At 44.1% G+C, this 26,992-nt stretch overlaps 1 protein-coding gene across 1 annotated transcript in view; it reads right to left on the bottom strand.

The window, feature by feature from the left end:
* The window catches only part of OBSCN (obscurin, cytoskeletal calmodulin and titin-interacting RhoGEF), a 330,114-nt gene that overhangs the window by 45,245 nt on the left and 257,877 nt on the right, over window positions 1-26,992 (bottom strand). Inside the window, exons 96-102 of the mRNA XM_036739619.1 lie at window positions 18,213-18,255; window positions 12,109-13,694; window positions 6,271-6,492; window positions 2,695-2,840; window positions 1,474-1,529; window positions 540-595; window positions 242-371 (exon numbers count right to left, since the gene is read on the bottom strand). Of these exons, the coding sequence (XP_036595514.1) occupies window positions 242-371; window positions 540-595; window positions 1,474-1,529; window positions 2,695-2,840; window positions 6,271-6,492; window positions 12,109-13,694; window positions 18,213-18,255 (2,239 nt within the window). The remainder of the gene's footprint in view (window positions 1-241; window positions 372-539; window positions 596-1,473; window positions 1,530-2,694; window positions 2,841-6,270; window positions 6,493-12,108; window positions 13,695-18,212; window positions 18,256-26,992) is intronic.

Genomic DNA, 26,992 nt, shown 5'->3' with positions numbered 1-26,992 from the left:
TGAACTGAATGAACAATCTCAGGTCCTCCATTGCACATGGACTGGGGACCCTGCCATATTTCCCATGGAGCCAGAGTCTCCAAGCAACCCAAGCCACAAATACTCTCTGTGCCCTGTGTCCTCTCCAGCTTTCTGGAAGCATGTTGGAGGGACAACAAAGGGGTTTGTCTACAGCACCCCCTCAGGCCTAGCCCCATCTCTAGAGAGAACAGTCAATCCTGGGTGGGAGTAGTGGTGTTACCGAATAGGGATGGTACGCTCCTGGGGGCCACTGGCCGATGCCGTCTCCTCCTTCTCGCTGGCGCTTGGGGCAGGCTGGGGGCCGCTCCAGTCTTCATTGGGCATCTTCCCAGAGCTGTCCTGTGCCCCATCTGGTGGAGATAGTAAGGTTGTATGAGACCAAATGACATGGGGCTAGGCCAGAAAAGGAGAGACAAGGTTTGAACCTGATCCAGAGGGTTGCTAGGGAGGCCCTGGGGAAAACTGTACCAAGGTGGCAGAGACACATTCCCATCAAGGGACTGGGAAGAGACCAATACCATTTTCCAGGGTCCAAGGGGTACAAAGTATCACGAAACTAACAAATCTGAAGTAGCTATAGGGGAGAGGAGATGGGGAGGCGTAAGGGCTGGGGGCAGCTCAATTTGACTGAAAAGAGAAGAAGACTGTGAAATTTTCAGCGTGACAAACGATGCACATCAGGGCTTGCTTGATTGTTATGTGGATCGTTTAGACTTCAGAAAGTGAAGGAGAAAATGCTAACAGTTCAGATTGAGCTTAAAAGTGTGTTGTGAAGACTTTTTCTCCCCTTTTTGGAGAGTTGGTTGTTAAACATTTACCAGTACACCACTGGCTGGTGGTGAGAGGTGGTACAGTGAATAGAGTACCAGGCCTGGAGTCAGGAAGATCTGAGTTCAAATCTGTCCTCAGACACTTACTAGCTGCGTGACCCCTGGAAAGTCACTTGACCCCATTTGCCTCAGTTTCCTCATCTGTAAAATGAGCCGGAGAAGGAAATGGCAAACCACTCCAGTATCTTTGCCAAGAACATTCCAAAGGGGTCACGAAGAGTCAGACGTGACTGAAAATGACTCAACGACAACAACAAAACCTCCATCAATATGAAGATCAGACTTCTAGGAGCCCAAATTGCCTGTAATACATCTGGGAATCCAGAAGGAAGGGAGAAAAGGTCTCTCAATTTGGAGGAAAAGTTCAGTCACAAAGTCCATGCACTTTACTTCCTAGGAGAGGTGGCGCCATGTTGATATTTACCTTGTATCTACTCTGTATATCTCTTGCATGTGCTTATTTGTTTCGATATTGTCTCCCCCATTAGAATACAAGCTTCTTGAGGGCAGGAACCATGTTTTTGCCTTTTTTTGTTTACTCAACACTTGGCACAATTTCTGGCACATAGTAAGGGCTTCCTCAATGCTTGGTGACTGACTGATTGACTGATAAGACCCTTACCCTGACAAATACTCATAACACAAGGCATCAGCTTTGATGCGGCTGAGACCTGACAGCTGACAGTAGAGGAAGAGACAGAGGAACCTATAAACGTCAAGATATCTGGGGCTCGTTGTTGTTCAGTCGTTTCAGTTGTGCCCGACTCTGTAACCCCATTTGGGGTTTTCTTGGCAAAGGCACTGGAGTGGTTTGTCATTTCCTTCTCCGGCTCATTTTGCAGATGGGGAATCTGAGGCAGACACACAGGAAGTGACTTGCCCAGGACCACACAGCCAGTTAAGTGTCTGAGGCTGGATTTGAATTCAGGTCTTCTTGACTCTGGGCTCCGCCACCTAGCTACCTCTATCTAAAAAGGAATAATAATTAAGATTAGGATAATAGTGGCCTGAGTTAATGAGGATTAGTTATACTGTTCAGTTTCCTCTGTTTTGAACACAGTTATATCCATTTGAAAAATATTTCTACCCTAGGTGGTTAATGTGAACCAAAAAAAGGCAGGGATGCTTAAAACTTCAATTATCTAGAAATATCATTTAGGTGGACCAGTCCATCCATTCCTCTAACGATGCTTGTGCAATAAAGGGTGACTGGTTTCCCAGGTGACATGGGACTGGTCTGGAAAGTGCATGGGAGGGACAGAGTTTGGACTTGGTCCATACCAGATCTATGGGTAAGAAGAATTATTCTAGCTGTAGTCTGAAGGAGAGATTGGAAAGGAGAGAGGGTGGAGGTAAGATTTCTCAGCACCGTCTACTCAGTTTTTATGTTACATTTATTCGTGTAAATGTTGCCACCAGCCCTACACCCTACCTCCAACTCCCACTCATCCCTCATCTCCACTGGATTGTTGGCTTTTACACAGTAAGGTCAGCTGTAGCAGCACCTAGGTGTGCTAACAGTTCTCTCTGAGGGGTTTGAGGGCCTGTGTATGTTTGTGCATGAACAACAGAAGATGCAGGATCTGGTCCACGAGATGCTGAGGCCTTGGGTGCAACATTATTTCAACTTCCTTCCTCAAGATGGACAACCAGTGACTAATTCAGTCAAGGTACAAGGAAGATGGATGTCCCCCTCCCCTTGTAACTCCTGTTCTTAATAGATAACAGTTGGTCCTTGCAGATGGAAGGTCCAGGTCGTCTTGGAAATCTAAGCAACAAAAGCCAATTAGCCTCCCTCATCCCCCATTAATCTGAAAGTTAGACTTCCAGCAGCCTCACTCACCCAGAACAAAGTCAGGAACTCTGGAGGAAGTGAAAAAGGCCTCTGAGCTGGGAGGAAAACAGCAGTCACAAAGCCCATGCAGCAGGGGGTTAGGGGAGGCTGGGGGCTGCTTGCCCAGGGAAGGAGAAGAAGCCCAACCTGGTAAGCTAAGAAAGCAGGGTGGTTAGTGTTAAAAGCCTTCAGCATACATGGTTCCCCATCTGTTCATCTGTCCAATATGCTAAGGCTGGATCTCAGGGGATGGGAAGGCTGAGCTCTCTTTTGGATGGGTAAGTTTGACAGCTATCTAGGGAAAGAATTTTGTTTTTTTTTCCTGTGGTCAGTGAGGTGAAATGAGCCCCCTTTCCCAGTCCTGGGTTGACCTAGAGTGGGATGTATAAAAATGACATTAACATCAGAGGCATCTTAGGCCCACCCAACTCTTCAAACAGCAGGAAGATCTTCCTAGGGAGCTCAGGGGTTTTTCAGGGAAGGGATTAATATCCCCAGAACATCCTGGATGCTTGATTCTGTGGCTGGGCCTGGATTTCTAAGCTTATTAACTCCTGACTTTTTTTTTCAAGCTTCCATGTGTCACTTTTTACTCCTCTCCATGCTATGTTCCAACTAAACTGGACTACATGCTCTTCCCAGGTCTCAGATTTCCCTCTCCTACATTTGTGCATTTGTGAAGGCCATCTCCCATGTCCAGTACACAGAAAGATGTGTTCATCTTGATCCATGGAAATGATTCTCTTTCTTCAAGAACCAGCTCAGATGCCACCTCCTTCATGAAGCCTTCCCCTCTGACCCTGCCACTCATTGAAGATGGTCCTTCCTCACTCAGATTTTCCTTGAGCAGAAAGTGTAAATTCAAATAGAAACAGGGGCTACTAGATTGTACATAAGGATTCCTCCAGGCTACATATTGACTTAGAAAACCTACATATTAATATTATCTATTTTAGTGTACTTTTATTTATTTTGTTAAATATTTACCAATTACATTTTAATCTGGTTCGAACTGCACTTGGGAATGTTGTGGGCCACAGATTTGATACCTCTATCCTAGAGTCAGTTCTTCCTTCCTCCCTTCCTTCTTTTCTTCCTTCCTTCTTTCCCTCCCTCTTTTCCTCTTTCCTTCCTTCCCTCCTTCCTTCCCTCCTTCCTTCCTTCCTTCCTTTCTTCCTTCCTTCCTTCCTTCCTTCCTTCTACAGCATGAACTTGTAGGTCTTAGGAGTGAAGTAGGTTAATGAAATGAGAGACCAAGGTGTTGTGAGGGGACATCATTATGCATATTGGAGTCTCCAAGAGTGAGGGCTGGGAGGGGTTGAGTTTGAGAGAATGGAAGAAGAGTGACCAGGAAGCTGGCAGATCACAGTAATAAGGATCTTAACTAGATGCTTTACAGACAGGTGGAATGAGCAAGATGGAGAGGTTGCTGAATGATGGTGGCAGAAAGTAGTGGCCGTGAAGAGTAGGGAATGTACTAAATTCCTTTTCTTGGTTCATTGTGTTGGGGGATGTGAGAGAAAGAGCACCCAGCAGAGTAGAAAGTGTCAAGGAATTTGGTGTCTTCCAGAAGGAGCCAGGTTTCCTCATCCTCAAATAGATGGAAAGACAATGAAAGGAAGAGGACGAGGGGAAGTCTGTTAATGATCAAATGTTGTTTTCAGAGGGCATACTGGAAATAGTAGAAGGGGACCAGGGACCAGATTGAGATGAATAGGGAGGAAAGTAGGGGGAAAAGTAATAGGGAAAGCAGGCTTTTTCTCCAAGAGAAATCACTGGGATTAGTGGGGCAGATGTCAGAATGCATCAGCCATAGAATCGAGTGGTTTGGGCTTCTATCTTCCAAGATCCTGTGATGACAGGGAATGCCATTGGTGTAGTATTCCCTTTCTGAGTGCCAGGAAACAGTGGGGTTGTGGTGGTCAGGAGTTCAGGCCAGAGGTTGGGGTTCCCACCAGTTTAGTAATTATTTTCCAAGATGATGGGTATTGGTAGTGATGGTGGGAGAATGAGGCCTGCCCAGAAACTATCTCACACATGGAGCATTCCTTCACCTTTGAGTCAGGTCTTGGTGTCTGAGGCCCTGGTTCTTTTGGAATTCAGTCTGAGTCCCTCATTAGGCTGGCACTAGGTCTTTGCCTGAGGACCCTATATTTCTGACTCAAGGCATGGTACCCCAAAATGATGTTTCCAATGAAAATAGTGGGAAATCCCCAGCCAAGCTAACTCTGTTCATTTTAAACTTTGAACTTCAATTACCCAACCTTTCTGCCCCTTGATGTTCCTTCCCCATTCTTTCCATCTCCATCCACTGAAATTCTGCTCTTCCTTCAAGACTCTCATCCCAGGAGCCACCTACCCCATCAATCCTTCCCTAAGCCCCTAGATGGACAATCTCTCCCTTCTGAGATTTTTTGCATAGCATTTTACACCAAATCTCTGTTTCACTTTCCTGACAGTCCCTTGCATCATAGTTATCTGGGTTCTTATCCTTCTACCTTACTCAATTCAATTTGACTACCATTTTACAAAGTATCTACAACATATGAGGCATTGCGCTAGGTGCTTGAGATACAAAGAGAAACCAAAAAAATGTCCCTTTCCTCAAGGAATTTATGTTCTGCTGGAGGAAATGCAACACAGACACACATAATATAAAGTAAACTGAATAGGAAGAAAGTACCGATGACTGGGGGAATTGGAATGGCTCAGCATAAGAGGTAGCAGCTGTGGAAGTACATTCCACTCATGGAAGTGGGAGATGGAATTTCCAATTTGGGGAACAGCCAATAAGTCAGTTTGGCCAGAATGCGGAGAATATGAAGGAATGAAATGTGAAATGACTCTTACAAGGGACCAGATCATGAAGGGCTTTAAATGGCAGGCTAGGGAATTTGTATCTTATTCTAGAGGCAGCAGGAAGCTAGTATGATATCAAATGGGAGGTTGACACGATTACATTTGTTTCTCTATGTGAATTGTATAGATTCTGAGAGCTGGGTCTGTGTTGTAGCCATTTAATTCAATTCAGTACACATTTATTTAGCACCTACTATGTATAAGTAAAATGCTCTGATAGGCATTGGGGATGCACAGGATAAAAGACTGTGCTCTCAATGAGCCTACATCCAAAACATTGACTTTTGGATTTCCTGGGTTTTATATATAAAACGTGCTTGATAAATTTCTGTAGTATACTGGTGAAGTAAATGGAACCTAAATTGAACTCACAGCTTCTTCACAGAAGAAGAAATAAAATAACTATCTAAATAAAATAAAAATTTAAAAATAACAACAACTCAGTTTTATCATCTATAAAATGGGGATCATAGCTACAGGACATCCCTCAGAGGGCAACTGTGAGACTAAAATGAGATAAAGTATGGGAAGTGAGATGATGCCCTGGAATCACCTCACATTCAACACGTCTTATAAGGATAATGATTGTACCAGCCACAGGATTATCCAAATACATACAGCTACAAAGGTTAGTAGTCTGTTCTCCCCAGAGCAAACAGAGTAAACGTCCTGTCAGGGCCCCATTCGCTTGTCTTTATGTCTCTTACCAGGGCCCAGCAGACCTACCCTGGTCTCTCCCACTCTGGGTTTGCGTGCCTGTTTCCTGGATGGTCACAGGCTTGCCTTCAGTGTCCAGAGGAAGAGAGCCCCCAGGTGGAAGGACCTCGGGGCTTGGGCCCAGTGATGCTGCATCCCCCAGCTTCTTCAAGGCAGTCTGGATCTCCTGGTCAGCACGTTCAAGGGAGGCCCGGACAGACTCCTCCAGATGGGCCTGTGATGGGACCCTTCCTACGAATGACAACAAGAACTTTGGTTTGCCCTACCTTCTAAGCAGACAGGTGTGACACTGGAGGCCAAAAGGACCTTGTGGATAATCGAGTCACCTCCTTCATTTTAAGGTGGAGGGAGCCAAGGCCCCAGCAAGGGTCATGGACTTGCTAGAGTCACAAAGGATGATACGTTGAGTCTGAGCTGAGGTGGAAAAATAGAGCCAGGTTTCAAAGACTTGTTAGAGCTAGAAGAATATTAGAGAATGCCTTGTCCAGACTCGGCCATCTTGCAGCAGAGGCAAAAGTCCTCACTGAGTCTCAGGGCTGGGGCTGGAGCCAGAGCCTAGGTTTCTTAACTACTCATCCAATTCCATTTCAGCCAGATTGTTGAAATTTGGCCCTCCACATGGGCAGTAATCCTTCCAGAACACTGGGCCCTGGTCTCATGCATGACTCAGGACAAACAGCTGAGTAGGGAGGAAATGCCCCTTGGTTCTTCCAGGTCCCTCCTAGCCCCAAGATTACCCCTCTCCCCTTTACCTCAGGAAAGTCTGGGAAGTTGGTCAGGGCAATGCTTTCAAGGAAAGAAGTCCCTGGGATGGCTGTCACCAGGAAGGCATGGCTTTCCAGCAGGGAATGAGGTTCAATCCCCCCTTCTCAGGCTTTCCCCTCCCCAGAGTGACCACCACACTCTGCCCCCACTTCCAACTTAATGGTTAGCCATTCTAGGCATGAAGAAAGTCACTCGTTCAATTTAATTTTTACTGTTTCTACCAGGAGACATGAAAACCCCATGTAGGTTCTAATCCCCTGTCCTGAGAACATGATGCTATGCTGAGAAGGTATGATCATATCATCCCTGCCTGCCCCTCCCCGCCCAGCCCAGTGGCTCCCACTGCTCTTAGGACAAAATAGAAACATTTCCATTTGGTTTCTAAAGCCCTTCACAATCTGGAGCCAGCCTATCTTTCTCGGCTGCTTTACCTCTTATTTCTCATCATGTCCTCAGTGTTCTAGGCAAGCCAGCACACTTACCCCTCCCTCCATACAACATCTAGTCTCCTTCCATCCTGCCTTTGCACAGGCCTCCTCCAGGTATGACTAGAGTGCTCCCCCTTCTCACCTCTGCCTCTTAGGATCCCTAAACCTCCCTTCAAGATTCAACTGGAGCCACCTTCTTTATGAAACTTTTCTGATCACTGGAATCGGTATTGTCTCTTGCCATCACTGTGTGTTTATTTTGCATGTAATTCATATTTATTTTTCTCTGAACATGTTGTATGGAATGTAAATTCCCCGAGGGCAGGGGTCGACTTACTTTCGTATTTGGATCTCCAGTGCCCAGTACAGAACAGTTTAATAAATGCTTGCTCATTGATGGATTGGTTCCTTTCTCTGAGTATATATTTTATTTTTTTGGAGACAGTTGGGGGTAAGTGACTTGCCTAGGGTCACACAGCTAGTAAGTGTCTGAGGCTGGATTTGAACTCAGGTCTTCCTGTCTTCAGGGCTGGTGCTCTATCCACTGAGCCACCAAGTTCCCCAACTCTTAAATATACAGTCGTCCTCCCCACCTCTTTTACCTATTCTGTTCCTTTTTATTTTAATCAATTCATTTTATTTAGCTACAACAGGCCCAAACAAACTGAAGAATCTTAAAATTGGGAAGACTTGTCTCAGTCTAGTATTGTTTATGTGGGAGGCTGAGTCAAAGGCTGTAGGAGGGACCAGCTCAGAGGTGTCAAACACTTAGCCAGTGACTCCATGGGGCTCACAATACTTTCAAGTGGGCCCAAACCAGATTAAAATGGAATTGGGAAATATTTAATAAATTTAATAAAAACACAATAAAATATAAATATCCAGTTTTAAAACTAATTCAACACATGGCCCACAGAGATCCTTATATAAGGATTTTGATTAGAGTTTGACACCACTGGACTAGATGACTTTAATGTCCCTTTAGCCAAAAGAATATAAAATGATAACATCTTACATCCAGAAGCATTTCTCTTCCAACTATCTCATGAGGGAGGAAATAGAGGCATCATCATTTTTGTTTTATGGATAAGTCAGGGCTGAAAAATTACTTTCCGGAGGTCACACAGTGGCAGATTTGGGCTCAAACCTAGGCCTTTGACTCCAAGCTCAGAACCTTTTTCACTAGACCAAGGTGAATTCCTCCTGTTCCCCATTCCTGCTGTATCTCTGGGCCAGTCTTTATCACTGGATCTCTATGACTGGACTGATGTAGGAAAATGAGGATAATGCTGGAAACCCAAGTGAGACACTCTGCTTGGACTGAGACTGAAACACCATTTTTCTGTGGCTTGAAGAACAGCTGGGAGTAGCAGCTGCTCCGTGGAGAGATGGGGAAAAGAGCCAAAGACAGTGACAAAGGATGCAAGACATTTATTGAAATGAGATCAAGCATCGGATCGCATCTTTGTATTTTTCTCTCTCCTCTCTCCCTCCCCCTCTCTTCCAGAAGCTGAAATTTCTCTTCCCCCTTGCTGTGTGCGCTGGCTTCTGGGATCGGAGCATGGCAGCCCCTTCCCCCAAAGTCTCCGTTTTTATTAGTCCCATTGGAGAGTAACCCCCTTAGGTTTCTTCAAGTATCTGAAAGGCTGTCACATGGAAGAGGGGTTGGATTCCTCCTGCTTGGCTTCAGAGGGCAGCAGCAGGGGCGGTGGGTGGGAAGTGGCGGATTTCAACTCAATAGGAGGAAAACCTTTCTAAAGAGAAGAGCTGTCCCCAAGCAGAATGGGCTGCCTCAGGAGGTAATATGATGATGATGATGATGATAACTTCCATTTCTGTGGCACTCATAAGTTCACAAAATGACTTCCTCACAACAACCCTGTGAGGTAGGTAGGGCAAGTATTACTACTCTCATTTTACAGGTGAGGAAACTGAGGCTCAGAGAGGGGAGGGAGTAAATAGCAGAGATAAGACTCTGCACCTAAGAGAAGGGTTCTTTCCACTAGACCGTGTCACTGACAGTCTCTAAGCAGAGGCCAGGTGACCGCAGGTTTTGTGATAGACCCTTGCTTAGCTAAGGACTGGACAACATGCTCCCCCTTGTAGGCCCAAGATCCTGTACTTCTCTGAGGTGTTGCCACAAGCCGGAAATCACTTAAGAGGCCTCCAAGCCTCACAAGAAACTTTCTTTGTTTCCTCCCTCGGCAAGGGCAGGTGGTTGTATCAACACCAATAAATGCAATAAGTAAACAGTGCTACATTTTGAAGCAAAGCATTACCGTACCTTGCCGTCCAATGTTCCAAGTGCCATAGAGAATCTGATTCCACCCGTCCCCCTACCAACCCATAAGGGGAGCAGGAGAGGGGAAGGATCTATAACCTTTGGGCACCACCTTCATCTTCCTAGCCAGTCTCTTTTGTCTCAAGGCTACTTGAATTCTACAAAGCAAGGAGGTTCAATAAAAAATGGTCTCTTCCCAGCTCTCTACCCAGATCTGGCCTAGTGTTGCAAACTGGTGGGGCCAAGGAGGCTGGAGGGACAGCGATCTGGGCAGGTGTTTGTAGGAAGGCAGATCTTCCCTGGGACAGATCAGGAATTGGGACATATTCTTGTGACTCATGGCTTATATATCTGTGTGATATATCTATGGTCATATATCTATGTGAACTAACATTGAGCGACCTGTACCTGGTAACAGACTATATAGCTGTTGTCCAAGGGCTAACCTATTTAAGTTCAGAGGGTTGGTCACCATGAGGTGGATTCTTTCAGCCATGGCAACTCATGAAGCCTGTCTACCATTGTGTGGAGGGGTTAGGGATCTGTGCAGATGGAAAGATTATCCACAATGATCAAACTACTGACCCACGAAATGATGGATCAATGGAAATAGATACTTTCCCTAAGGGTCAGACCAAATGTCCCAGCCATGCTGAAAATGTATCTTAGAAGGGGTGGCTAAGACAAATATTTGATAGAACACAGCCAGGTATCATGGGGACAATCATACTCATTAAAATGTACCAGGGAAATCCTTCTACCTTCTAGCTAAAAGGCAGGAAACTTTTTTGGGGGGCAGCTTGGTTGGGGGAATGAGGGAGAGAGGATGAGTCTTTTGTGCTCAAAGTGAAATAGACCTTTGCAGAGCAAGAGGGTGACCCCCTTCCTGCCTCTGGGTAGGTCAAACCATGTTGACCTCTAAGGAATTAGAATTTGTCTTGGCCTCCTTTACTCCAGGGAAAGAGAAGACTCCCTCTGTTCTTGCCTATGTACCTACAAGCAGCTCAGTATTACAATACTGGGTCAGGTAGCAACTGTGCTTCTGATAAACATAGCTGATAAACATAGCTGTTTGTTGGTTTTTTAATTGTTAAATGTATAACCTTAGTGAACAGAGAGGGGAAAAAAAAGCAACCACACCCACTCATTTTGACTTCTCACACATTCAAATTCTTTAAATATTCTTTGACGAGGAGGGTTTTCTTAGCACTTCTTGGTGTCCTGGTTTCATTCACAGCAAAGTGTCTATTGCAAAAAAAGAAACCAGCAAAGGCAGTCGGTTTAATTCACTGCCAAAGTGACCAGGAACTGACTATGCTGGACTTCTTCTGAAAGAGGCGCTCAGATCAAGGATTGGTCAGAAGCAACTGAGAGGCTTTCAGGTCAGCGCCTAGGAAATTTGTCTTTCAACATTGCAGGATGTGTTTCCCCCAGAGGATGTTCAGCTCCTTATGGCCACTGTTCTAGTGAAGTAGGAATGGGGGTGGAGTGGGGAGTGAAGGCATGACTCCCCATTTTACAGAAAGAAAACTAAGGCTCATAAAGATTGAGTGACTTACCAAAAGTCACTTCATGAGCCTGGACAGAGTCCCAGGTCCTCTACTCTATCCACTAAACTATACTGGCTCCCACGTAGTGGTGCATTCATTCCTTGAAGCAAAAGCTTTGTAAAAGAGCAACCTTGTGCATTTCCACTCTGCAGAGGTATGGGTGAAGACTATGATGAATGGATTCAAGCTTGGAAGCCATTTAGCCACATGACAAGCTTGAGAGGTTCATGAACGGCAGTTTTGCTTTGGCATGCTGGCTCAAGGAGATGGGGAGTAATACCAGCCATTAGGAAAGTAAACAGCATGAAACTGTGCAACAGTCAGCAAGAGACAGGGCTAGGTATACAGAAGGAGCTCAGTCAATGCCTGTTGATTTGATTGGCACTTAAATGAGGATGCCTTGATCTCCTTGGCACAGCTGGAAGGGGACATTTGCCCTCGAATTCTTTCCAGAGAACTTAGAAAGTCACCCTTGTCTCCTGCAGCACACATAGGCTGTATATGTTTGGGGTTACAAACATGGTGTCCTTCTTCAGCTGTGCAAGGATGCTTTCCTTCCTTCCTCATTTCACTATGGAATGATGTGCGCTGGCTGCGATCGAAGCTTTGTAGTTATCAATTGCATGAGTAGAGGTGGAGTGTTCCCATTGATGCTTGGAAATGTCCTTGTCCTTCTATGGTCTCATATGGACATTCTTCACTCTGCTTCTCCAATTCCATTCCTTGGTGCTTTCGTGGATGGCCCTTCCCCACCACCCCCTTTCATGTAACCTTTTACAAATTAATTTGGAGTCTGGTGGGCCATGTTCCAGGGATACTCAGCTCTGGGAAGCATCATCACTATCTGGGTTGATGTGCAGTGTGACTGTCTCACCAACAGTACCAAAGTTGACAGTCTGAGCAGACACTTCCGTCCGGAAGCTGGGCTGGCTGTGGTCGACTGAGTGTTGGACTTTGGTACAGAAGGATGGCTTCACTGAGAAGGGAGGCTGGTTAATGGGAGAAGCACCTACACTTATTGGTATAGGACCTGTTGGGCTGGGCCTGGGTGTGGCTGCCACATGTGTCTCACTCACGTGGAAGGAGATATTGGTGGGGCCCATGCTCTGCATCCCCATTACCCTGGATGCTGACAGAAATGCACTCTGGGGAACATGTTCCTTGAATTTGCTGAAGAAGCCTGGAGGGGGCTTTGGAGACACTGGTCGTCCCACATTGAGCAAGATGGGTTGACCAATGGTAGGCTCATTGATCTCAGTTTGCAGCACAGAGATTTCACAGGGTTTGTCATCAGTGGTAGAGGGGGGCTGATCCCTGCAGCCAAAGGTCTCCCCTTCCTGGGGAACGTAATCTTCAAGATCTGCCAGTGTCAATACTTTGCCATTATGAGTGAGGATTTTGGTGTCACGGCCTTGGATATCAATTACATCTTGTTCTACTGGCTCATCAGTTATAATGGTACCCTTGTCCTCTTCCTCCTCCTGCTCTTCCTTCTCTTCTTCCTCTTCCTCCTCTTCTTCTTCCTCTATCATGGGGCTCTCATGGTCCTCCTCAGCAACCATCTCTTCTTCAGCAACCCAAGAGCTGAGTAGCTCACTGGAGTCAATGGCTTCCAGTTGAGGGCTTTCTGGGAAAGGAACACCTTCAGCCTTTCCTGTATCACCAGTCTCAAAACAAAACACAAAGGACTCTTCAACACAAGCCTCTGTTGGGGGAACAGTTGCTGAAGTTGCTGAATTTCCAGTTCCCTCACAAAGGAAGCTCTGGCATTCTGCTGGGTTAACAATATGGGTATCATCACCTAGTTCCTCAGAGCTGCAGGGAAAGCTGAGGTCTTCAGGTGATTCCAGGGTTCCCACCTGTTCTGTTCCAACTGTCTCAGAAGGTTTATTTGAGAGACCATCAGTAGACGAGGAAAACTTAGCTTGGGCCATCGATGTGTTGTTAGAGTTATTTGTGTTGGGGTCTTCTTCAGGGGAAGGCCTGGACCTTGGGCTGGGAAGGGTGAAAGTTAGTACTCCTGAGTGGTCCTTCTCTGGTCTAGATGGAGAAGCACTCCTCTGGTCGGATTTCTTCACTTTGACCTCAATGATCTCTTCCACCTCTACCCATTTAGGTTTCTGCTCTCCCACTCTGGTTTCCACAATGGTGGCTCTGGATGCTGCTGCATGGTGTTCCCCAACCTCAGTGACATACAGTTCTGGGATGACAGTTGTCCTCACAGCCTCGGACTCTGACCTCAGGACTTGCTGCCTGCTTGCTGAAGAGTAAAGCGGCTCTGGGGTCAGCATGCTGGGCCTTGGCGTCTGGGGAGCTGAGCGACGGGAAGGCGAGCGAGAGGGAGATTTGCTATGGGATGTCTGCTGCCTCCCCCTGGGACTCTTCACCACTGTGGTTATTGTTTCTTCTCTGATGATGAAAAGGCCAGCAAGGTCACAGGAAACGGAGACAGAAAAAGATTCTCTTAAGTCCCTTATTCACCAACACACTCATGCCGTTGTTGACAAATGAAATGTTAGTTTGGTGAGCAGAGAGAGTGGGCTGAGAAACTGCCCAGACATAGAGACTCCCACTTCCACAAGCAGTCTTTGTTAGAACCCTGGTTAGATAGGCAACATCATTCCACGGTCCTTAGAGCTTATGGTCAGCACATTTCACAGTCCAGCTCTTTCCAATATGGTGGCTTCTGTGCAGGATGATTATACGGCTCCCGAAAGAATAGGTATATTGGGGCCTTCCTCTCTGTGTCATGCCCTCCCTCACTGCTGGTTATTAATGATTAGCATAGACTCATACAATCAAAGAATCACACAAGGTCAGAGTTGGATAGGACCTAATCATGTGCAAACCCCTCATTTTCAAATGTGGACACAGGCTCAGAGAGGTTACATTACTTGCCTAGAATCACAAACTAGCAAATGTCAAAGCCAAGACCCGAATCTAGGTCTCACGAGTACTCATTCTGTCTTCTCTGAGCCTCCTCCCTTCATAGGATTGTGGGATGATGGACTAGAGGTAGAAGGGTCCTTATAAGCCATCAAGTTCAACCCTCCTCATCTTCTAGATCAGGAAATCAAGGTAAAGTACCTTACTCAAGGTTACTCAGCTGGGGGCAGCTAGGTGGTGCAGTGGATAGAACTCCAAGCCTGGAGTCAGGGAGACCTGAGGAGTTCAAATTCGGCTTCAGACATTTACTAGCTGTTTGACTCTGGGAGAGTCGCTTAACCTATTTGCCTCAGTTTCCTCATCTGTAAAATGAGCTAGAGAAGGAATGGCAAACCACTCCAGTGTCTTTGCCAAGAAAACCCTAAATGGGGTCACAAAGAGTCGGACATGACTGAAATGACTGACCAATAATCAAGTGTCCAAGGCAAGATTCAAACTCAAGTCTTCCTGCCTCCCAAGCCAATGCTCTATTCACTGTCCACGGTGTCACTTAGTTCCCTTCACTGTGAAATGAGGACAATAATCCTTGCTCTCCCTACCTCAGAGGTTCTGTGGAGAAAATGCTTTGAGTCTTAAAGCACCATAGGAATGGGAATTAGAATTGCCATTGAGAGAGGAACCAAGAACCACTGGGTTGCAAACCATTTGGCCCACGTTAGGAGAAGTCATTACGGGGAAGAAAAACATCGGACCTGAAATCAGAGGGGCTGTGTTCAAAGTCTTGCTTTCCTTGCTACCTCTGTGCCCTCTCCAGGAAACATAATTGGAAATTAGTATTAATAAATGAATGGGAGAAGAGTCAAGAGATTGAGTCTTAAAAGCTCTTACATTCAATTTCTTCAAAACTTCTACAAATTGTTATGAATTGCTTCAAATCAAATGTTCAAAATTATCTTAAAATAGGCAATCTATGTATTCAACTGGATTCTTCCTTTACATGCCTAAGGCTTCCTTCTTGTTAATAGTTTTCACTGTCAACATCACCAACTCATGAGTAGATTATAATCTCCTTGAGGGCAGGGATTGTTTCATTTGTGTTCTTGTATCCCCTAGCTCCTGGCACAGCGCCTTGCATACAGCAGGCACTTAATAGTGGTCAAACTGAATTGTTGAAAAGAGACTTCTCATAGCCTTGGCATTTGAGACTCCACCGTCACTAGTGGTGTCATGGTGGACATCAGAGGGGAGAAAGGTTTCATGCCTGGAAGTCACTCTTTCTTCACCTCTGCTCTTGGAATCCTAAGCCTCCTTCAGGAATCAGCTCAGGCACCACCTCTTATGCCAAACCTTTCCTTATCCAAGACAAGAAAGTCTCCTCCTCCTAATAATTAATGCTATTTAACTCCTCAAATTATCTTTTATTTGCCTGTGTATATCTTTTGCTTTTCCTTCCCCAGTAGATTACAGGCTCCTTGAGGGCAGTAATTATTGATGTAGTTAGGTATGTATGTATTTATGTGTGCATTATGTAGGCATGTACATATATGTGTGTGTATATATATATATAAAGACATACAAACATATGTGTATGTATATATATATATGTACATATATGTACATATATATATACATGTATGTATATATATATGTACATATATATATATACATACACATATGTTTGTATGTCTTTATATGCCCAGCATTGAGCAAAGGGCATATAGCTTTCATTGAATTTTCTGTACCACCATCCCAGGTTTGGAATTCCCTCTTGCTTCTCAGTAGAACGTGAGCTTCCTGAAGATAAGAATGTTTTTCTTTTCGTGTCTCTGTATTCCCAGTACCTAGCACAGTGCCTCGCATATAGCAGAAACTTAAAAAATTCATGTTGAATTGAATGAAATTGGCCAGGCCTGACTGTTGAATGCAAAGGAATAACTGAGACCCTCCTTCAGGCATGGGAATTCCCACTGGATTAGGGAGCAAGTTGGTCCCAGGCACTTGTAGGGTGAGAGAATGACTGACTCAATATAAATGGTTCCTTTTTCTTTAGATATTAATGGTCTTGGAGCAGCTAGGTGGAGCAGTGGATAGAACATTTGGCCTGGAGTTAGGAAGACTCATCTTCCTGAGTTCAAATCCGGCCTCAGATACTTACTAGTTGTGTGACCCTGGACAAGTCACTTAACCTTATTTGCCTCTGTTTCCTCATCTATAAAATGAGCTGGAGAAGGAAATGGCAATCCACATCAGTATCTTCGTTAAGAAAAACCCAAATAGGGTCATGAAGAGTTGGACACAACTGAACAACAAAAATTAACAATCTACTGTTAGTTACTTAAGCTTCCTGAGTCTCAAGTTTCCTCTGAAAAATCAAGGGGTTGGACTAAATGAGTTCTGAGATTATTCCAGGCCCAACACTCTGCATTCTAAGGCCTCTTCAGCTCTGATGGTCTAGGATTCTGATCTAAGTCATTTCCCTATTCTAAGCCTGAACCTTCTTCTCTATAAAACAGCATTGAATTAGATAGTTTCTAAGGTCCCTTCTACTTCTTAAGAATATGACTGTATGACTGTCAACTCAAAAGGGGCCAAACTTATCATTAAGAAGAGCCAGAGAGTATCAAAAAGGTCTGGGACATCCTATACTTAGATCTAAAAATCAAGGAGTTTTGGAAGCAATAACCAACTCCATGGGATACTAAGCCCAAGACTACCATTGCAACCAGTCTAAAGACCTTTCTACTCTCCAAATAATGATGCAGCCAGGGGGTCTTTCATAACCTGGACAGTCTCACTCTGGCTAAGGCTGGGCAATGGGCAACCTCATCGAACTGGTTCTCTCCCCTCCTCAAGGAAGAAAGGAAAGGAGAATGTTCTATGATCATGGACCATTTCAAGGACATGTGCTTTTGGTCACAAAGGAGATGGAGTTAGAGTCGGAATGGTTCAATACTAACTCACATCATCTTCTGGGCAAGCAATTATCCTCTCTAGGTCTTAGTTTAACTCTCTGTAAAATGGACTTGGATCAGATGATCTTTAAGGTCCCTTCTAGCACTGACATTTTATATTCTTCCTTCTAAATAGCTATGAATCTAGGACTTGAAGGCACGGTTTTCTCTTGGAGTCTAAAGGCAGAAAAGTCATATAGTAAAGATGTTCAGTTGCAAGTAACTAAAAAGACCAAGAGACAAATTTCAGCTCTATATAAGGAAAAAAAAAACTTTCTAACAAATGGTACTGTCCCAAAGTGGAAAGGGCAATCTCAGGAGGTTGTGAGCTTTCCATCGCCTGAGGCTCTGAATGGAGGCTGGATGACCACTTGTTGGGGCATGTTACAGAGAGAAGTTGTGTGTGTGTGTGTGTTTTGGTCTATATCAGTCCTGTCAAACTCAAATAGAAATGGGAGCTATTAATCAACATATAAGGATCCCTGCTGGCTGCATATTGATTTAGTTTTAAAATGTAATGTTGTTTATATTGTATTTTTGTTTATTTTGTTAAATAATTCCCAATTACATTTTAATCTGGTTCTGGCCTCACTGAGGAGTTGGCTTGGAGGCCACGTGTCTGACGCCTGTGATCTAGATGACCTCTGAGGTTCCTTCTAGCTCTGAGAATCTGTGATTCTGAAATCCTATAATTTCAAAAATCCCAGATTCCATGATTCTGAGTGCTTCTAAGTTTGAGACAAAGGATTCTGGGATTCTAAGCTTCTGAGAGGGCCTAATTGTGAGAGTTCAGACCATAATGTGTGATTCTGAGATTCTATGATAAGGAGGCCAACGCATTGGCTGATGCACCTTCCCTCTTTGCCTCTCTAGAATTCCCAGAAAGAGGCCGGATCACTTTGGGGAGCTCCTAGCACAGAATTCCACCCTGCAGATGGGTGGCTCTGTGCTGTTCTGCTTTGCCCCATAACATCACTGGGCCATCGTGGCATGGGCTTTGCAAGGCTGGCAGGGGGAGAATGCAGGCGGGTTAGTGAGCATGCAGAGATAGCACTCCAAAATCTGAGGTGAAGAAAACGTCAGCACTTACATGATGATGGTTTTCTTGGGCACTTTAGTCTCTTGCTCGGTGACTACAAAGAAAACAGTAGGAACAGCAAGGGGTTAAAGAGAGGCCAAAGCTAAGAGGACTGAGCTAACTGTTAAGTTGATGCAAGGACACTGGAGGGAAAGCATGGGCCACCCCAGTCATGCTTCCCTGGTTCTAAAGTGCTCCTTGGTGACTCTGACATGTGCCAACTGTGGGTGGGGCTAGTCATGTAAAACAAGAACAGTAGTCTTTGTACTATCTACCTCACAGGACTGGCTTAAGGAAAACACTTTATAAACCATTAAATGCCAGAGATGTATGATCTGTTATTAATGTAGTACAGGAAAAATAGCATTGTACTGGGACTAGGAAAACCTGAGTTCACATCCCAGCTCTCTAACTTACTACCAGTGTGATCTTGGGAAAATCATTGGATCTCACTGGGCTTTAGTTCCCTTATCTATATAATGTGTGTGTGTGCGTGTGTACATGCATATGGATTAGATGACCCCTTCTAGCTCTAACATTATATGCTCTATGTTCTAAGGTATCTCAAAACTCTAACTTTTTATAGTCTGAAACTCCTTCCATCTCATACATTCTATGTTCCAAGTCCTCACTAGGTTCTGACATTCTTTGTCCCATGGTCCCTTTCAGCTCTGATATTCTTGACATGCTAATAATCAATGTTCTAAGGCCCCTTTCATCTTATACTCTCTATTTCCTATGTTCTAAGCTCTTTCTGGGTCCTCATTTTCTATTGCCCTAAGGTATCTTCCAGTTCTAATATTTTGTGTTCTAGGCTGTAAGGTCCCTTGAGATGCTAACATCCTGTGTTCTAAAGCCCCTTTCAGATCTGACATTCCATGTTTTAAGTCATCTCTAAGCTCTGACCTGCATTCTAAGGTCCTTCCTCACTTGGACATCCTGTGAGTCTACAGGGCCTTTGGGGAACATGGTATCACAGACATAGGATCTTTTTTCTTAGTTTCACAGTATCTTCCTTCCAAGTTGGAAAAGCATAGGACATAAAAAGGAGCTATCTGCAATAAGAGGCCATTTTCTCTTTGTAGAAGGTGGTCTAGTCTCTAAAGTATGGCACCAGACTAAAATGGTGCTATTGCAAAGAGTATTGGATTTGGAAGCTGAGTGGTCTGGGTTTGAGTCCCAGCTCGGATGCATACTAGCTGTATAACCTTGGGCAAATCGCTCCATTTCTTTGATCCTCAGTTTCCCCATCTATAAAACAGGGATAAATAAAGCTGTTGTGAGGACATAGTCAGACAATGTGCCTCAGAGCACATTATTCAAGTAGGAGAAATTACTATGAACAGAACAGATTTATGAGTTTCTCCAGGGAAGGATTTTCCCTACAGAAGAGAAGAACCAAGCTCAGGGAAACCCCCAAAGTATTCAAGCAACCAACTGGAAGAACAGAAAAACCTTGACTACATAGAAAGTGGAGTGAATTTACTAGTTGTGTGATCTTGAGCAAAACTCTAGTCCTCTCTGGACCCATAAATGTTAAGAGTTCTCCTACATGAGCACTAAGATCCCTTCCAGCTCTACGTCTCTGATACTGTGATCAATCCTAGATGTCCGCTAAGGGCACTTCCAGTTCTGATAGCCTAGGGTTCTGTAGATATGATAGCATCAACTCTCCATCTTACTCAGTTTCCATTCTTGGGCTTTTTTGCTGGGAGCTAGGAAGTGTGAAGGAGGAGAAAGAGAAGACAACTGAAGAGGAGGGACAGTCTTCCTAGAAAAATATGGAGGGCATATATCTCCTTTTCTTACTATTCTTACTTTTCATTATGGTTTGTCCAAGGTTGGAAAGAGGAAGGAAGGAAAGAAGGAAGTTAAAACCTTCTCTCTCCTTTCAGTAGTAAAGATGACTTAAGAACAATGAACATTCTTTGAACATTTCAGGTCAGTAGCAGAAAAGACCTCTATAGATCCCTAAGAAAAGAAGAGCTGATGTTCCCTTCCCTATATCTGTGAGGCTTCTCCCTTCTCAAGGGAAGGCGCTTTATAGATCTGGGATTTTGTGGGCATGCTTACATTAGTCACTGAAAGACTATAAATGTACCACATCTTAATAGATGGCATTATGAGTTACTATGGCCAGAAATGTTAGTCCTCCAGTGGCCTTCTGATGAGGGGCCTCTCTGAACTTAGCTAGGAGTCTTCAAATGTAATCTGAACCTTTCCACCTTGGCAGTTACCACCAGAGTTTGCAGGTGAGAATATTAATGGAAGCCTCAAAGGAAATCTGTATTAAAAACTTCCAAATGGCTATAGGTGAGAGCTTCAAAACACAAAGAGTTTACTGGCTCCTCTAAAGGAGACCAACAGGCTTGTAAGTGTTTCTTGACACTTATACTTCAACTTCTAATCCAGAGGGAGGCAGAGAAAGGTAGCGGGAGGCCAAATTGCCAGGCACGTTTTCTTCCCTTTTTAAAGCCTAAGATCAGCCTGACAAAAACCTCGCCTACATCAGTAGAAAGAAGCAATCATCATCATCATAGAGGCAGGGCAATTGAGCCAGGAGTGTAGGAAAGGAGAAGCTGTTGCCTATTGTCTGGACTCCATTCTAAAGCTGCCTCTAAATTACAGATTAAAAAGGAGAGTTTGACCTTATGATTCATGTTTCTTACAGACTACAATTGCAGAGCTTTTTTTCTTGGAGTGGGAGAGAGGGAGAGTACCAGGTGAGATCTATTCATGGAACAGCAATATTCCTTTGGGCAAGGGATGTCTTTCTTTGTAAATTTAAATGTTATCCTGTGTTATTTATGCCCCTGGGGAGTTCTTGTGTGTTGGGCCAGGCTGAGAGCTGTGTGAGATCTTGAGCACACTGAACAGCAAATAATTGAGTGATGATGGCTCTGTGCCAGAAAGTCGGCAACACCTGCTTCCTTGGCAATACCTTCTCAACTTCTTCTCTAAGGCAGGCCTATGTCAGAGATCACGGTGCCCATTGAGTCAGAGGTTGTGGGACTCTGATATGAGCTCACAAAAGGGCTTTATGGGACACTTCCCCTATTGATAAATTCACAGGACTTTTTTTTTTTGTTAGGAAAGGAAAAAAGGACAGAGAATACTTTGGATTTTCCATCTTTGACTCAGAATGGGAGAAAGACAGATTCCCTCCTAAAGGCAGCAGCTACTGACATCTTGTATCTATAGTCGATTGTCCTACCTCTCTGACTGTAGTAAATTACTTCTACCCATTGATGTAGGTAATTAAAAAGCAGGTCTCCTGGAATCCTACTTATCCTCATCCTATTCTTCAACTGACCTCTGTTAAAATAAGCTCAGCAGAAACAGCATCTCCCTTCCTTCTCCATGTATACTTTATAATATTAATACCCTTCTAAAAGCTAATCATTACCTTATAGATTATAAGCTTCTTGTGTGCTCTTGGTATGTTCTAGGGAACAAGATATGACCTGGCAACTATTACTACGTTCCAGTGGAATCCAATGATCTTTGGATGGCCATGATTGCTTTTTGGTACCTTTCCTTAAATGATAATATGCAATTTGAACACTTCAATCATTACAGACCACGAATAAGGACATATAACATGAGCTAAATAGATACTTGGTTATTAGCAGTAAGTGTGTCCTTACTTCTTAGACAGCAAGGCTAAGCCTTGCTTCTTAGCATGGACAATCCACTGGGTTTTTTTTAAATAAGTAGGCACCATTGATGGACTGAATCTGAATGAAGTGCCATAACTGGGTCATATAGTAGAGAAAAACAATCACCATCCTGGGAGCCGCTGAAGGATGGGACTGACTTGAGTAGAGTGCTCATAAGACAATAGGATTTGGGTGAAAATTATATTTGGAAGTTTGGTCCATGTTAAAAATAGAATCAGGGTATTTGGGTCTCTGATTTGTTAATGGATTGATTGAACTCTTCGAAAACTATTTCTTCATTCATGATGACTGTTTTGATCCCAGTAGAGGCAAATCTCTAATGTACTTCTCATATGACATTATATAGTAGAATTATGTGTATCTTATTCCTTGCCTAGATTCTGAGCTTCCCAAGGATGGAGGCTATCTTATCTATATTCTATAATTTCCTTGAGGTCTAATATTGTTCCTTACATACAAAAAGTGCTTAATAAATGTTTATTGGATGAGTGAATATGAATGAATCTTGCCCCTAGTTCATCACTTCAATGTTCTTGGCAATCAAGGAAGGCAGCTGTGCAAAGCAGGATTTCTTGATATGCAGGTTAATGTGCTTGAAGCATTAAGATCAGGCAGGAGCTTATTCCATCCTTGGTCACAGGTCTCTCTGGGTTAATGGGTTAAACCAGCTATTCACACAGAATTATGAAACACAGAGATGAGTGATGCATTGGAAACAGGAGACAACAACACATGGTGATCTGCACAGGATGTCATCCCCCAGTTAGACCTTGCCCATGATGTTGATGTTGGTGGGGTATGCTGTGTTCTTGCCACTCCCAAAGGTTAAACAACATCATTCCCAACACACACCCTTCCCTAGATGAATTTTGTAGGGATGTCGCTGCTGGGTCTCCACCTTGTTGGTTTGACACAGTCACTCTCAAAGTGACTCCTGCTGCCCTTCCAATGGCATGAATTGGTGTTGTTTTTTTTTTTTAAGAATTCTTTTAAAAGACTGAGCATAAATCTACCATCTAATGTTGAACTACATTGAATTGCCAGCAGAGACTGCTTCTGATCACATGGTCTAAAAGCACCCAGCTTGAGCTCAGTGATGCTCAGAGGGATCTGAAATTAGAAGTGGCATCAAATGGAGATGGGTGTGAAGTGGGTGTGTGTCTCCCATGCTGGGGGCACAATCAGAGAGATAGGTGAGCGGTGGGATTCGTCCAAGCCACAAGGAAAGGTTGGCACAGAGATGTTTCACAAAGGCTGCTCTCTATAAGTTGTGTATTAGCAAATCTCTGTCTGAATTTGTGAGTGTTCTGTGTATTAACCAAGCAGACATCATTTACTCTCCTTTAGAAGGAACCTGAGGAGGTGGTCAGTTATAGGGTAAAGGAGGTCAGAGAACTAGAGTCTGGCTTCAATATTGGAGGCTCTAACTCAATACAAAGTCTGGTAAAAGGGTTCCTGGTTAGTGGAGAGTGACTATACAGTAATGCTCAAAGGTGCTATTGATTGAATATTTGATTCAATAAAGTTCCTGCGAAGAAGGGCTGAGGCATGTGAGAGCTGGAAGGGATCTCAGGGGACTAGATCTCATCTGGCCCAACACTCTCATTTTACAGAATGGAAAACAGGTCTGGAAAAGGCAATGAACTTCTCCTGGGTAATTCTTTAAGTCTGCTCAATGACCAATTCCAAATGCATTTAACTGTAGTAAGGCAATGTAGTGTGGTGGGAAGTTCTGACTTGGAGTCAGTAGAGACTCAAACCTAGGCTTGAATCTTACTTCTGACACATTCCCTGCGTGACCATAGGCAAGTTACTTAAACTCTCTGAGCCTCAGTTTCCTCTCGCTGGGAGGCTAGGGATGATATTACCTTCAGTACCTACTCCATAGGATTGTTTTGAGGATCACAGGAGAACATCTATGTAAAATGCCTTGCAAACTTCAGACGTGCTCACATAAATTTCAGCTATTTTTATTCCTCTCTGTCCCACGTGTCTCCATCGTATCCATGGAGACATCTCCCTCTGTCCAAATCCTTCCCATCCTTCAAAAAAACCCACCATAAACCCCATCTCCTGACAGAATCAAAGAATTGTAGAATATCAAAGCTGGAAGGGACCTCAGAGCTCCAACTTTTCTGACTGAGCAGGAGTTTCCCTCTCCAACATCTCTGACAAGCGGCCATCCAGCCTTCGCTTGGAAACCTCCAGTGATGGGGAACTCACTAGCCCAAGAAGCAGCCCATTGCACCTTTGGACGCTTCTATGACAATAAGGTTCAAACTTCTTTAGAGGTCATCTTGGGAAGAGAAATGTCAGATGAAAAATGAAGAGAGATTCTGGAGTATGGGGGAATCAGGCCACAATCCCAGGTCTAACTGTAAAGGGTACAGAGTTTGTCTTTGGTGAATTCTTGGCAACTCACTTTAGGAATCATCCAATTTAATTTCCAATCCTATGTAGAAAGACCCTTGATAAACCCCTAGTAGGTGGTATAGCCTATGTTAGAACACTTGTGATGGGGAGTTCATTCCCTCCAAAGTCAAAGAATTTTCATAGAATCATAAAATTGAAAGGGACCTCAAAGGTCATCTGGTCTATTCTCCATCCAACTTATGCATCTCCATCTATGATATCCTTTACAAGTAGTCATCTAATCTGGTCATGTTAATCTTAAAAATCTCCAGTGGCTCCCTATGGCCACCTGACTTCAGAGTCCTTTGCCTTGGCACTTAAGGTCCCTTGAAATATGACACAAATCTATGTTTCCAGAACTATGTCACATACCTTCCCTTCCTTAATTCTATGCTCTAGACAAGCTGGGTAACTCAGCATCGTTTGAACATAGCCTGTGCTCTCCACTTCCCTGCCTTTACCAATAGTTATCTGTCCCTAGAACACCCTTCTTCTGCATTTCATCTGGCCTAACTCAAATGCTACCTCCTCCAGAGAGCCTTCCCTGAGTCTTCCTGTCAACAATAACCACCCCCTCCAAATGTGGCTTTGTTTTATAGATATCAAATACATTTACCATATATCTTTGTGTGCTATAGCCCCTAATAAGCAGGATTGTGTTTAATGTAAAGTGTGACTTTAGTACTCTATACACAGTGGCAACTTAGTAAATGTTTATTGAATGCACCTGAGTCTCTTTCGTGGCTCTCCCAGCCATAGGTTCTGAATGTTCAAGCACCTCTTCAATTCTTAGACACAGCTGTCACAGTAATTTGGTATGTGTGTGTGGGCTTCCTGTTTGGGACAGATGTGAAGTCTTCCTTCCTTGATTCCCCCTATCCCACACTTACTTTGCTCTATTCTGAACTCTGATAGCATTTACTGTTTGTACTCTCCATTGGGTGCTGAACTCGTATCACTACAAATGCAGTTATTTTATATTGGGGGACACCATGTCTCTCCCTACTCCTCCCCATTCTCTTGGACCTTCCCTTGGCTTCTGTGACACTGCCTCTCTTGGTTCCTGGGTCTTCTATCTGTCTGACCATTCCTCAGCCTCCTTTGATCTAGGTCATCTTCCTCCTGCCTCCCACTAAGTGGGAGGATCTACCCAGGCTCTGTCCTGGGACCTCTTCTATGATCTTGCTACAGCTTTCTCCTTTGGTGATCTCATCAGTTCCCATCAGTTGAGTTATAATTTCTATGCAAATGACTTCCAGATCTATATGTTTCATAACGGCAGATCAATCAATCAATTAGTAAACATTTATTGAGCACCTGCTATCTGCCGGCACTGTGCTGAATGCCGGGTAATAATAGCTAACATTTATATAGTGCTTCCCATGTGCCAGGCACTGTGCTAAGCGCTATATAAGTATTATGTCATTTGATCCTCACAACAACTCTGTGAGGTAAGTACTATTCATTTTACAGATGGGGAAACTGAGGCAAAGAGCAGTCAAATGACCTCTCTGTATGCCCAGGGCCATACAGATAGTAAGTGTTTGGAGTCAGATTTGAATTCAGGTCTTTCTGATTGCTGTCCTGGTACTCTATCCACTGTGCCAGCTAGCTGCCTGTATTACTGATGGCCTGGCGAATACCCACTTGGATGTCCCACAAATATCTCAAACTCTGTGTGTCCAAACCACAGCTTGTTCTCTCTCCAAAAGCCGAGCTTCTCTAAACAACTTCATTTCTATTGATGCCGCCATCTTTCCCATCCATCCAGGCCCACAACCTTGGACTCATCAGTGACTCAATCAGTTTCCAAGTCTTGTCGCATCTCCTTTATTACTTTTCGCCAAGACTATTTCAATAACTCCTGAATCAGTCTCCTTGGCTCTAGCCTCAGCCTTCCCCAATCCATCCACACAACAGCCAAATTGATATTCCTAAAAGACAGATCTGATCATGTCACCCCCAAACACAAAAATCTTTGACAGCTCCCTTTGCCTCTCGGTGAAAATACAAAATTCTTAGCCTGGCATTTAAAACCATCCACAATCCAGCCCTCACCTACTTTTCCATTTTAAAGTCACATTATTTCTCCTTATACATTCTCTTTTCTAGTCAAACTGGCCTTCTAGCTATTTCACATATAAAATATTCCATCTCTCTTCTTGGTGCCTTTGCATAAAGGCACTTTCCTCTGCCAGACAGAATCTCTATTTTCCTTCAAAACATAATTCAGGTGCCCTCTTACGTGTGAGCTCTTTTCTGATCCACTCAGTTATTAGCATCTCTCCCTCTTGAAACTCAGAGCCCCCTTCTCCAGGATGCCTTTCTTGATTGGGCAGGTCACAGTAGATTGCTTCTTGAATTAGATTTGATGGATAAACTGCTCCACAGGCAGATATCAGGCTTCTAGGTAAAAAGCTTGCTCACTGACTGTATGTGGCTCTGTGTTGCCTACCAGTGGCGTGTTTTTCTGTGTCTTAACCCAAGTATATACCATAAACCAAGACAGAGTCCTTTCCTGCTCCATTCCCATCCTATGCCATGGCCCCTGGAGTCCAACAGTTCAATAAACAATTAGTTGAACTGAACTGAGCTCTACCCTTAGTGCTGCAAAGGTGGGCTTGTATGCAGTTGGCTGCATTAGGGGGAGGTGGTGAGGGCCCCTGTGCTCATGTTGCACAATGCCTGAGGCCAGCCCAT

This window comes from Trichosurus vulpecula, chromosome 9 (assembly GCF_011100635.1).
Source record: "Trichosurus vulpecula isolate mTriVul1 chromosome 9, mTriVul1.pri, whole genome shotgun sequence".
NCBI classification, from domain to species: domain Eukaryota; kingdom Metazoa; phylum Chordata; class Mammalia; order Diprotodontia; family Phalangeridae; genus Trichosurus; species Trichosurus vulpecula.
This window is presented reverse-complemented; position numbering and strand designations above follow the sequence as displayed.